The sequence below is a fragment of the Halichoerus grypus genome, chromosome 6 (assembly GCF_964656455.1).
Source record: "Halichoerus grypus chromosome 6, mHalGry1.hap1.1, whole genome shotgun sequence".
NCBI lineage: Eukaryota > Metazoa > Chordata > Mammalia > Carnivora > Phocidae > Halichoerus > Halichoerus grypus.
Window position 1 is genome coordinate 41,783,417 of NC_135717.1, and position 12,393 is coordinate 41,795,809.

At 48.0% G+C, this 12,393-nt stretch overlaps 2 protein-coding genes and 1 long non-coding RNA gene across 5 annotated transcripts in view; 1 reads left to right on the forward strand and 2 right to left on the reverse strand.

The window, feature by feature from the left end:
* Positions 1–1,117: 1,117 nt before the first annotated feature.
* On the reverse strand, positions 1,118–5,134 carry IDI1 (isopentenyl-diphosphate delta isomerase 1). The gene is made up of 5 exons (XM_036097391.2): positions 4,730–5,134; positions 4,296–4,468; positions 4,016–4,108; positions 3,441–3,571; positions 1,118–2,719 (listed from the first exon to the last, which is right to left on the reverse strand). Exons 1-5 carry the CDS (start codon positions 5,044–5,046, stop codon positions 2,402–2,404), a joined length of 1,032 nt encoding a protein of 343 aa, XP_035953284.2. The 5' UTR covers positions 5,047–5,134; the 3' UTR covers positions 1,118–2,401.
* A 1,381-nt stretch (positions 5,135–6,515) lies between these two features.
* LOC144382314 (uncharacterized) lies at positions 6,516–8,709 on the reverse strand. Its single transcript, XR_013448969.1, has 2 exons — positions 8,570–8,709; positions 6,516–7,771 (listed from the first exon to the last, which is right to left on the reverse strand). It is a non-coding gene; the product is annotated as an uncharacterized LOC144382314 (long non-coding RNA).
* Positions 8,710–8,718: 9 nt separating this feature from the next.
* Positions 8,719–12,393, forward strand: part of WDR37 (WD repeat domain 37) — a 54,397-nt gene continuing 50,722 nt past the window's right edge. Inside the window, exon 1 of one of the 3 annotated variants that reach the window (XM_036097390.2) lies at positions 8,719–8,868. The gene's annotated coding sequence lies outside the window, so the exon portion shown is untranslated. Of the gene's footprint in view, positions 8,869–9,220; positions 9,401–12,393 lie in introns of those variants that run through there. The other 2 variants (XM_036097388.2, XM_036097389.2) reach the window with 2 other exon arrangements.

Genomic DNA, 12,393 nt, shown 5'->3' on the forward strand with positions numbered 1-12,393 from the left:
TTCCTGCTCAGCAGGGAGTCTGCTTCTCCCTCTCCCCCTGCTACTCCCCCTGCTTGTGCGCTGTCAAATAAATGAATAAAATCTTAAAAATAAATATGGGAGTCTAAAGCGTGAGAGGTAAGTGTGTGAAACTGAGGTACAAAGTTGTGTCAAGATATTCAAATGTGCACAAGTTCACTCTGTGACACGTGAGTGAGAAGTACAGGCTTAGGCTGATAAGGACCCAGCTGAGGTGGGACGGGCTGTACTGAGACACTAGACACCCCGTATGTGCAGAGGGGGGATCTGGGTGGGCATCCAGACCCACACAGGCAGTGGGGTTCCCCATCCCTGGGAATGCCCACCAGACGGGCCCGTGTTGGGGGGGAATGAAACCATCAAGCAGGTGTGCCCTGGGGAGCAGATGGAAGGACCACCTCCAGCTGAGCGTTACGTGGCGTGCAGCCCAGGGGCCTGCTCACATGCCTCTGAGTTCTGTGCCTGTGCCCATCTGCTGGGGGCTGGGGCCACGCAGGGCAGTAACATGTGCCCCCTCCCTACAGCGTCTTGGTTTACACTCTGGTTCTCTGGCCAGTAGAGGCTTGAGGACAGAATAATCAAATTTTATTTTTTAAAATTTTGAGAGAGAGAACCCTCACAAGCAGGAGGGAAGGGCGGGGGGCAGAGGGAGAAGCAGAATCCCCGCTGAGCAGGGAGCGGACCTTGATTTTAGGACCCCGGGATCACAACCAGGCAGACACTTAACCGACTGAGCCCCACAGGCGCCCCCAGAATAATCAGTTGTATAGAAGACTACTTCTGGCCCTTAAAGAGCTGTCAGACAGTTACAAATTGTGGAGACCATGAACTTCAAGCAGTTTAAGATAAAAATTTTAAGTTTCATTTCATCTTTAAAAAGATGAGAGTTCTAAGGGGTTCATCGGGTCAAAGAACATTCATCCTCCCGTGTTCCAGCCAGGCCTTCTAAGAAAACACCAGTGGTAACATCTAACGCTGGCTGAGCATTTACTGAATGGGCTGAGGTACGCTGTCCGCCGGTGCTGCTGGTTATGGATCCCCTAACTTTATTAAAGGGTTAAATGATGGGATTAAAGTTTTAACAAACCAGACCACAATATTAAAATGTGGTAATTCTTTTTATTGTTTTTGTTTTTCAGAAAAATTAATACTTGACACCCAGTCTTGCCTGAAGTTTTAAGTCAGGGTTAACAAGAAATGAAATTTTTCTACTGAATTTACAGAATATTTAGCTTTGTTAAATAATCTCATCTTTTTCTTCATTATTTATTATACAACATTCGAGGATAATACAGCTGTCTTAAGATTTCAGATCTGAGAAATCTATGGCAAGACTTTTAGAAAGTGCATTAGTCAAGGTACAATTTAAATATGAATATACACACATTCCATAACCCAAATCTATAACATGGACTATAATCTTTCCCCCTACAATATGGTCTGACTTTGTAGAACAGTGGATTTCAACTGGGGGCGCCTGTGCCCTCCAGGAGCCATTTGGCATCTGGTGTCACCGTGACTGTCACAGGGGGAGGGGTGTTAATGGCTTTGAGTGGGTAGAACCCAGGGATGCTGCTAGACATCCTACAACACACAGGATGAATTCTCACAACAAAGAATTATCCAACCCAAATGTCAACAGTGTCAAGGTTAAGAAATCCTGTTGTAGAGTATCACCCAATTGACTCAATTTCCATTTTACAAAGAGCCTACCTGTCCACTGTCATTCGGAAAGCACACGTTACTAACTGGCAAAAACCATTTAAAAGATTTAACCCGACCAGTATCACTACCAAAAGCGAAGTTTGACTTTCGGTATCAATATACTTCCAGCATGATTAAACCACAAAATCAGCTTAGAATGGCAGAAATCAGGATATATACCATTTAATTTCCCTTGAACCTGCTCTACGTTTAATTTGCTCATATGGAAAGTTAATTTGGACTATTCTGAAGTAGCTAAGCAAATAGTTCGCACTGCACATTCTTCTAGACTATGATAAAAATGTAATGATTTATAAAGCATTTGGTAAAGAGCAAAGTTCTCTACAAGTGCGCTGATGGTATTTATCACAACATACCGAAAATGAAGAGCTTCATTTTTTAGAGTTTGTTAGGACCATGTGATTAGACAGGTAACATTAATTTGCCCTTGATATTACAGTAACCTCTCACAGATGTCTTTTACAAATAGCGATGCACACATATGGGGTGTGTGACATAAAATTAACAAGTTGGTTGTATTTTTTGTACAAATACTGGTTGTAAATTATCAATGTTTCGAGTGACGAATTCTTATGGGGAACCAAATTTTTAAAGAATTATGTTAAGTTTACTAAGTGGAGAAATTTCTCAGTATTTCACTAACCATTCATTTTCACATTCACATTCTATGTATTTTCTTATGGTCAACAAACTGATTCAAATGATTTAAGTTATCCCACCATTTAAAGAGGAAAGCATCGGCAATAATCTGAAACCATGGAGTTAACTTAATTTCACCACGGGCTGCGTTTTTCAGAAGTTCTCTTAGCTCTTCCTTTGTCACATAACAGTAGCTCTTAATCTCATTGGGATCTGGATTCAAAGTTACGTTCTTCCTCACAAACAGAATGTAATCAATTTCATGTTCCCCCCAGATACCATCTGACTGAGCCTTGTAGTGAATCCGTGTTAGGTAATTAATTTCTTCTGGAGGAACCTAGGATGAAAATAAAACAACAGCAAAAACATCAACAACACAAGTAATGTAAATCAGCCCACCACATTTCAGTAAGATCCTGAACAAGAGAACCATAGTTTTAGAATTAGAACTCTTAAAATACTAATCTGTTGATGATACATGAAGATATTACTACATAGTTTTAAGTGCCTACATTTTTTTTCCCGCAGGACCAAGAATTTAAGTTGATTTTATTAAAATAATTGTATTAAAAAAAAAAAGCAGTCACTCAAACTAAATGTGGCATTCTCCTTCACATCTTGATAGTACTTTTCGTGGGGGTAAAGTATTTACCATTTTAACTAGATGAGATATACTTTATTTACTCAGGTCTTATTTAAAGAGGACAATTCCAGGAAATAAAGATTATTTCAATTTACCCAATCAGATTTGTAGTTTATATTCGTAAGGATTTTCACAAGAAAACTATCATCTTTGATCTGCTCAATTATAAAAATAATCAACTTTATATACTGGTTAACACATCAATCCATTTTAGCACTGAGCTAAATCCTCACAAGTAATATGAAGAAGTCAAAATTTAAATAATCTTTAATGGAGGTGCTTTCTAAGACCAATAACTCAAAGTTATAAAGCAGAGACCTACCTTAAATGTAAATTTTAATTAAAACGTTTTAATGTATGTTTGGATTTCTAAACAAGATTTCAGCTTGTACAGTTGTGTAGTAAAATTGGTTACCTCTTCCATGGGAATTCCTAATTCAGCCTTTAATCGCCTCTGCGCTGCTCGTCTTACTCCAATGGCCTCTTTTTCTTCCAGCTCTCGGGGATTACTTAACGGATGACTACAGCACGTGTTGGTAAAACAACCTAGAACATGTTAATATACATGTAGATTAACTTTTTTCCAAATAGGTCTAAAAGATAAAAAAAAAATTAAAGTTTTAAAAGTAACAGAAAAATGAAGATTTCTAAATCAGTTATAATGAGCTATCGGTAATCATTCTGTGAAACAGACATGTGTAGATAAGTTCTTTATTAACTCAGTCTTAACCAGAAAGATCAAAGAGTATAAAGACAAACCTACAACACAGGTGAAAATATACATTAGAAATCTATGTGAATATACACATATGTAGCAGTTTTCACTGCTGTTTCATTAGGTTGTGCTCAATGCACACACTTCTTTATTCGGAATATGAAATGATGCCATCCACAGGATTTCCCTTCTGACCTTGGCTACCAAGAACGCCCCGGACCGAGTCACGCTGGATCCGGCTCCCTACAAAATACTCCAGGCAGAAGCGCACTCACCTGGAAAGGTGATTTTAGCATCTGACCTCTGCTGCAGCAGGAGCTTATTTTCCGTGTTGAATAAGAAGACGCTGAAAGCTCGATGTAATAACCCTGCGAGCCAAAGAAGGCGAATTACTTTACTGTAAAACAGCAGTTACTTGCCCTATTCTCTACCTACGGTCCAGAGCCCCTGGAACTTGCTGCCATCGTCTTCTATTCAGCGGGTCTCTGCACGGCCCGGACAGGTGCCGCCGCACCTGCCCCTCAGCTGCCCGGGCCCCCGCACCTGCCCCCGCACCTCTGTCTATGTTCTCGTTCAGATGGCAGTTCCGTTTGGTCTCCGCCCCGATCCGACGGTCCTCTTCATCGATGAGGATGCACATCTCCGCCAGCAGTTGCACCTGCTGCGCGTCCAGCTTGTCTATGTCAATCTCCGGCATGCTGGCAGCCCGCCGGACCCTGCCCGCGACCCTGGCGCCGACAGAGGACCGGGGCTCGTGACCCCCCGTCCCCGGGAGAGGCTCCCCACCACCACCACCCGGGCCCCGGGGGACCTCCCCCCAACTCCCACCCGCCACCGAAAGTCCCCCGGGAGGGCGCGGGGCGGCTTGGCGCACGGGACGCAGCGCAAGCGGGCGGCGCGGCCACACTCGGTGCCCCCTCCGCGCCCCTCAACGCCCGGGACCCGCGGGGACCCGCCGGACCCCGCCCTACTCCCGCCCGCCTACCTACCTCAGGATGCTGCCCTCTGCATACCCCCGCTCCGCCGCGTTTTTCTCCCGCAGGCCCCGCGGGGCCCGCCCCTCGGGGCCGCGCGCCCAACCGTCAGTGCCCGCGCCAGAGCGCGCCACATGCTCCCCGGCCAATCGCGCGCCGGCCGCGCCTGACGTCACGGTCGCGCGAGGGCGTGTGCAGGGCCTCCGTCCCGGAGCCGAGGTTCCGCTCTTCCCGGTGCCCTCCGAGCGCCGCTCTACGGAGCTCAGGACCGTGCAGAGCCGTTTTAAGGAGGCTGCCGGGAGACGGAGGGCGGAGCGAGCGGCCCCGACCATACCCGCTAGTCCGCGCGCCAGAGGCGCCGAGCAGCGCGGGAGCGCACGTTCCAGGTCCCCGGGCGCGCGGGCTCTGAGACGTCGTGACGTCTGTGCGCGGGGCCCTCTGCGCAGTTAGCTGACCGGCAGGCTGAGCTCCGATTCCCTCCGAGGGCGGGCTGGATGAGGACCGAGCGGGACGGCGCAGTGCGTGCCCTGGTTCGGAAGGCCGCGACGCACGCACGCACGCACACCCGCACCGTTCACCCCTCCCAGACCCCCCTCTCGTGAAACCGACACTTGCACCCCATGTCACACCCACCGTATGGCCCACACGCAGACCCAACACATCCCCCTCACACCCCACACACAGACCCAACATCACACCCTTCACATCACCCCCACACACAGACCCAACAGTCACACCCCTCACCCCACATCCTCACCCCACACACCCCCACACGCAGACCCAACAGTCACACCCCTCATCCCCACACCCCCACACATGCAGACCCAACATCACACCCTTCACATCACCCCCACACCCCCACACACAGACCCAACATCACACCCCTCACCCCCACACACAGACCCAACAGTCACACCCCTCAACCCCACATCCTCACCCCACACGCAGACCCAACAGTCACACCCCTCACCCCCACATCCTCACCCCACACACCCATCACACCCCTCACCCCACATCCTCACCCCACACACCCATCACACCCCTCACCCCACATCCTCACCCCACACACCCCCACACACAGACCCAACAGTCACACCCCTCACCCCACACACCCTCACACGCAGACCAACAGCCACACCCCTCACCCCACCACACACAGACCCCACATCCTCACCCCACACAGACCCAACATATCACACCTTTCACATCACATCCACACCCCACACACATCCCCACAGACCGAACACATCACACCTCGCACATCACACCCACATTCCTCACAGACCCCCCACCCTACACCCAACATGCCCCCGCATACATCACACCCACTCAATATGAAAATATTAAGTATTAAAAGTTATTAACTTATTAATTTAAAAAATTCATTTATCTATTAAAATTTTAAAATTATTTAAATTACTAAATTTGCCATCAGGTAATAATCATTCACTTATTCAAATACATTGCATACAGTGTGGTTATATATTAAGAGCATCTTAATTCAGATTACATATGAAATTATTTCTCAATTTTTAAATAATTATAAAATGTCTACATAGCTCAAGTTCCTTCCTCTTGTGCCTGTGAAATTTAAAATACTGAATTATTACTGCTAAGCGAAGTGACGTGCAGGGGTCCTCAAACTTTTTGGTCTCAGGACACCTTTACCGTCTTAGAATTTACTGAGAACTTAAAGAGCTTTTTCTTACTGTTGTTTGTATCTATGCTTATTTACTATATTAAAAATATTAAGACTGATATATTATTTGTTAATTCACTTAAAAATGATAAATACACTACATACTGACATAATTTTAATAAATAATTGTTTTGCAAACAAATCAGAAGAGGTTTGTGGGAGATTTTGTTTACATTTTGCAAATATCTCATGTCTGACAAGAGAAGATAGCTGTTACACATTGTATTGGCTTAAGTCTATGAAGAAAATCTTGCTTCACACAAATAGGCTGGAAAATTGGCAAGTATTTTATTAGCCTTTTCAGATTATCATGGTTATTCTTTTTTGATAATAACCACAGGTAGTGGTTTTTAAAGGATATTTGCTATATGGAATCTGAAACTGATGTGGGAAACAAAGGCAAAAGAGAAATTATTAAATTACTATCTACAGCCCATTAACAAGTCCTTGAAACAGGCAGAGTGATACTCCTCTAGGGACTCAACTGCCTTGATGTTAATACTTTGCTAAGGGCAAAAGGCAACCTTCGCCCAACCCCCAGGATCCTGTGAGTCTACTTTTAACACATAAAAATTCCTTTAGAAATTTCCTTTAACCCTAAACCCCCCAAAATACATGTTGGTAATCACCTTCCCCCTACCCCCCCAAGCATATGGCCCACCGATATACATCTGAAGGGTCTCATGACTCGGGTTGTACTAGACAGTAATAAATAACCTTTTTTCCAACAATAGCTAGCCTCCTCAACGTCCTGGAAACCTTGCTTCCAAAATTCCTTAGAGACATGCTATCCCCAACCCCCTCCCAACTTGAAAGTGTATCATGGGCCACTCCTCATGACCCAGGTGCAGCTCTTTCTGCCCATGGGTCCCATCCCTGTGCTTTAATAAAACCACCTTTTTGCACCAAAGATATCTTAAGAACTCTTTCTTGGCTGTGGGCTTCAAACCCTAATGTCTTTCCTACATCAAAACCACATCAATGAACATTTTATACTGTTAAATTAACATTCATTGTTTTGGACTGAAAGTTTGAATGCATATTTTCTCATGCATGATTTTGTAATATTGGGTCACTTGGAAAATATTACTTCACTAATTAAGCAGATCTTGCAAATGTTGACACATTTCATTATTCAGTACCAATCACCTTTGTTAACATCACCACTAATTTAATCAGAAAAGTCCTGGGGCACCTGGGTGACTCAGTTGGTTAAGCATCTGCCTTCGGCTCAGGTCATGATCCCAGCGTCCTGGGATCGAGTCCCATATTGGGCTCCCTCGGAGCCTGCTGGGAGCCTGCTTCTCCCCCTACTTGTGAGCGCACACGCTCTCCCTCTGTGAAATAAATAAATAAATCTAAAAAAAAAAGAAAAAGTCTTTAAGCATTGGGAAGCCATCAAGCCCCCAGTGAACAGGGAGGGAACTAGCTACGTCTGTTTTATCAATGTCCTGTGTCCCATTGCTCCTGGGCGACTGTTTCATCAAAGTCCTCTCTGTGTCCCAGTGCTACTGAGCCACTTAGCAAACATTTATGTTCCACCCTCCTATGAGTTGCTCTTCTAAGTCCCAGACCCCCTTCTCCTAGGTTCAGGGTGACCTATGAACCTTATTTTGACTGTCTTTGGAATCTCTCATGTTTATGTGGATTCTCATACATGCATAATTATAATTAAATTTGATATTCTCCTGCTAATCTGTCTCATGTCTTCACTATAACTCTTCCACCAGCCAGAAGAACCTTGAAGGGTAGAGGAAAACTCTCCTCCTGGTGAAATGTTTGCCACAATCTCCAAAAGTCTGAAACCCTTACAGAAGGGTTTCTTAGTGCTAAGCTGAGCTTTTACTAAATGTGTAAATAACTTCAGGATTTATTCTAGTTTGTGGTTATTTGGATCCCAAAATGTTAAATTTGTTTCTTGTTCAATCATCTTATGAGGGCTTCTTGAATTTGAATGGCGAGCTTTCGTTTTTAAAGGAAGGAGTGAGATTGTTGACCCACATATGAGGAAAATGTTTTCTTGCTTTTCATTTACTGTAGGTCAGCTTTAAACGCCTAGGCAGAGTTGTTTGTAAAGCGGAGGGTGGTCGCTCATGTAAGGTCTCCAGTCCATTATGTCCCTTTTCCAACCTAGATCAAAGACAAGAAAGTCCCACCTTTTGCAGTGAGCAGCTGATTTTGTTTTTTCTTTTTAGCCAATGGCGAACAAATATTTCAGAAAGGAAAGTGGATGAGTCATCCTCTGCAGATAAGCTGAAATATTAATAGTTCTACCTCCACCGGGAGCCCGTGCGGACCGGCAGCCTCCGTCACAGCTCCGCGGGGAAGAGTCGCGGCCGGCAGCCCTGCGGCCGCGGGGAGCACACAGGGCTGGACGCCCGTCAGCGATCCCCCCGACCCGAGCCGATGGACGCGAACCTGTGGGGGTCGAGGACCCCCGCGGGAGCCCGCCGCAGTGAGTACCGGGGGCCGCGCCCGCGGGCTCCCTGCGAGTGCCGGCGCCCCGCTCCTCCCAGTCCACGGCTCGGCTCTTCCGGGCGCACCTTCGGGCGAGCACCTAGCCGGTGGGGCAGGGGCGGGCAGTCACGGACGCACAGGAGCGCCACCGCGCCCCCACTGCCCCGGGCTCCCCGCGCGCCGGGGTACGGCCAGCGCGGGCGGGCGCGGGACTTCCGGCGCGAGCGCAGGGCGGGGGTTGGACTTCCGGCGGTCGCGGCTGAGACGGAGGCCGCGGAAGGGACTTCCGGCCCGGGGCGGAGGTCGTCGCGGGACTTCCGGCGGCCTGGGCGCGAGGCGAGGCCGGAGCTTCCGGCGGCGCCGGAAGTGCAGGGCGTCGGGCTGCCGGGTCGTTGGGCCGCGTCAGGGCGGAGATTCGGTGTCCTGCGTCTCCCGGTCTGTCGCGGGCGCCGCGTGGTTGGGAACGGGCAGGCTGCAGCGCAGGGCCCGGTTGGCATTGGGGGTCGGCGGGCACGGCGGCGGCAGGACAGGTGAGTGCCGGGCAGTCATCTTCCACCCCCGAGGGGTACCCGGGGTGCACGGGGCCATGGCTTCCGAGCGGGACTGGGGGCGTGCCCGCGGGGCCAATGGCTGCCTCGCGCCCGCCCTCCACCCCCGACCCCGCGTGCCCTGGCCCTTGCTGTCGATGGAGGGCTGGGGTCGGTCCGGGGCGGGGGGACGGCGCCTCGCTCAGAGCCCCAGGTTACGTGGTGGGCAGGAGCTGAAAGGTCCGGTAGCCCAGTCTCGCAGCAGCAGGCTCCCGTACCCAGCCCGGTCAGCTGAAGCTGAGCCTGTCGTGGGAGAGTGCGGCGACTCGGAAAGTTTCATCTATTTCCGTTCCAGCGAGCGCCCCGTAAATCCAGGATGGTGGCCTCTAAGGTGTGACCTTAGAAGTGTCCCCGGAATTGTGTGCCTCCGAGGTGGTCTCGTGCCTCCGGAGTGTCTTCTCCGCGCCCGGCCGCCCCGCTCTGCACGCTCCGCGCGCGGGCTTGGGCTCCGCAGGGCTGGTGCGGCCTGGCCTAGGGGTTAGTCGTGCGGGCGCTGAGTCCTCCTTGCGCTGGGCCCAACCAGCGGGGAGAGCAGCGGACCCCGGCCGCACTGCACAGCAGCTGCGCGCGACCTTTCCGAGCCGCGTCTTGATATGGAGAAGGTCGTGTTATGATGTGTGTGCCACGCGTTCTTGCGAAGTCCTGGACACGGGAGAGCTTTAGTGAGAGCGCTTCCTTCCTCTTGTTTCAGCCTCTTGGCACCTTCCTTTGGGTGGCTCTGGTAGGCTGTTCACTTGCTTTTTGCACTTGCACTTGAAAATCTTGGTGGTCATCTTCCGATTAGTGGTGTCCCCCAGTTCACTGTGTGGATGAGTGACAAAACACTGTCCGCAGGTTAAGACTGATGGCACATTTCTGCAGGTGCCTCTCTCCATAGATGCTGCGGAGCAGTTGAGTTTGCTGTTCCAGCCCCCCAGGAATTCGCAGCACAGCGCTGTAACAATAACGTGTTAGGGAGAGCTGTACTGAACGGCTTGTGGAAAATCACATTTGATACTGTTAAATGCCACACACATTACATTGTTTAATCATTCTTTTGCATATGATTAACGTTCATGAAATTAAGCACTTAAGTGTTCTTTTTTTGCTAAAAGAAAATGTTTAAAAGTCCCACCGGGGGCGCCTGGGTGGCTCAGATGGTTAAGCGTCTGCCTTCGGCTCGGGTCATGATCCCGGGGTCCTTGGATCGAGCCCCGCGTCGGGCTCCCTGCTCCTTGGGAGCCTGCTTCTCCCTCTGCTTCTCTCTCTCTGTCTCTCATGAATGAATAAATTAAAAAAAAAAATTTTTTTTTTTAAAGATTTTATTTATTTATTCATGAGAGACGGGGGGAGAGAGAGAGAGAGGCAGAGGCAGAGAGAGAAGCAGGCTCCCGACGGAGCAGGGAGCCCGATGCTAGGCTCGATCCCAGGACCCCGGGATCATGACCCGAGCGGAAGGCAGACGCCCAACCATCTGAGCCACCCAGGCGCCCCGTAAAAAATCTTTAAAAAAAAACCCAAAAACCCATCGGGTATGAAAATGTGAGTAATGTTTTGTATACGGGGTCATGTGTGTGTGGCACATGATTTGTGCAGACTTTATATTAAACCTACGTATTTGAATGGTGGGTTAGGGAGGTTGGGGTTTTGGAGGGAACTATTTATAATTCCTTGAAAATGTTTTTTAGAAAAAGTAGGATTTTTTTCCATAAACCTGTTTAATGCCCTATAATAGTGGGTTAGTACGAATATTTTGAAGAAATATAATTATCTTTCGGAATTTCAGATATTTGTTTTTGATTATATTTAGGTAAAAGGGCACAGCTTTTAACATTGGTTACAGTAGATTATTTTTAGAGTAAAGACATTTTTTTCCCCTTTACAGTTCTGTTCTTTTTTTCCTTCTCCCTGCCCCTTCAGGGCCCCCTTTTTTTCCTTCTCCCCTTTACAGTTCCTTTTTTTTTTTTTTTTAAATATTTTATTTATTTATTTGACAGAGAGCGAGAGAGCACAAGCAGGGGGAGCGGCAGGCAGAGGCAGAGGCAGAGGGAGAAGGAGAAGCAGGCTCCTTGCTGAGCAGGACCCTGGGATCTTGACCTGAGCCGAAAGTAGCTGCATAACCCGCTGAGCCACCCAGGCGCCCCTCCCCTTTACAGTTCTATGACCAGTTTACTAAAGTGTTTGGCCTTTTGAACATTTGGGAACTGTGCCTCACAGGGTTGTTGGAACAATAGTGGCTGTTCTTACTGAGCCTCACACCACACCTTTGTAGCAGTTCTTCCGTCTCAGGGGGACCTGCGCATCCATTACCGGTGTCTTTGCAGTACTTTCTAACTGCGCTTCCCTCTTTGTCTAGCTTAGAGTCCATGCTATATCAGTTCAGTATTCCTTTTGCAAACACCTCCAATTTCTTTGCTTCTCTCTATGATCTCAACCTGAAAACACCCTAAACTTTTCAAACATTTATATAGGATTTGTACTAATACTGATCCATGCTGAGGTGAAGGGGTTTGTTCTCTCCGGAGGGTCTGGTGTGAAAGGAAGTAGTGTTGGCACCCGGGTAGACTGCTGGAGGAGGGAGAGGATGTAAATGAAGAGGACAAGAGTAAAATTTTAAAAAAGGTTCAGGAAGAAAATTCTGTTGGAAAGATTAACAAAAGAAAAAAAAGAAGAAATTGGAAATAGGTTATAACAAAAAACTAGAGGAACCTACCACTCCACAGTTTCTGAAGAATGGTGAATATGGCTGAAGACCTGAGTGGAAGAGGCAGAACTTGAATTCGCCGGGTCGTCTTCAAGTGTTAATAACACAGTGCTTGGCACAGGCATTACGAGCCCATCGTTGAGATGGCACTTCACAGAGCTTAGAAAGGTCCTAAGGGATAAAATCACACAGGATGAAAGATCTCCATTTGATGCCAGGTTCTTGTTCCAGATTTATAATTTGTAATTGTGTG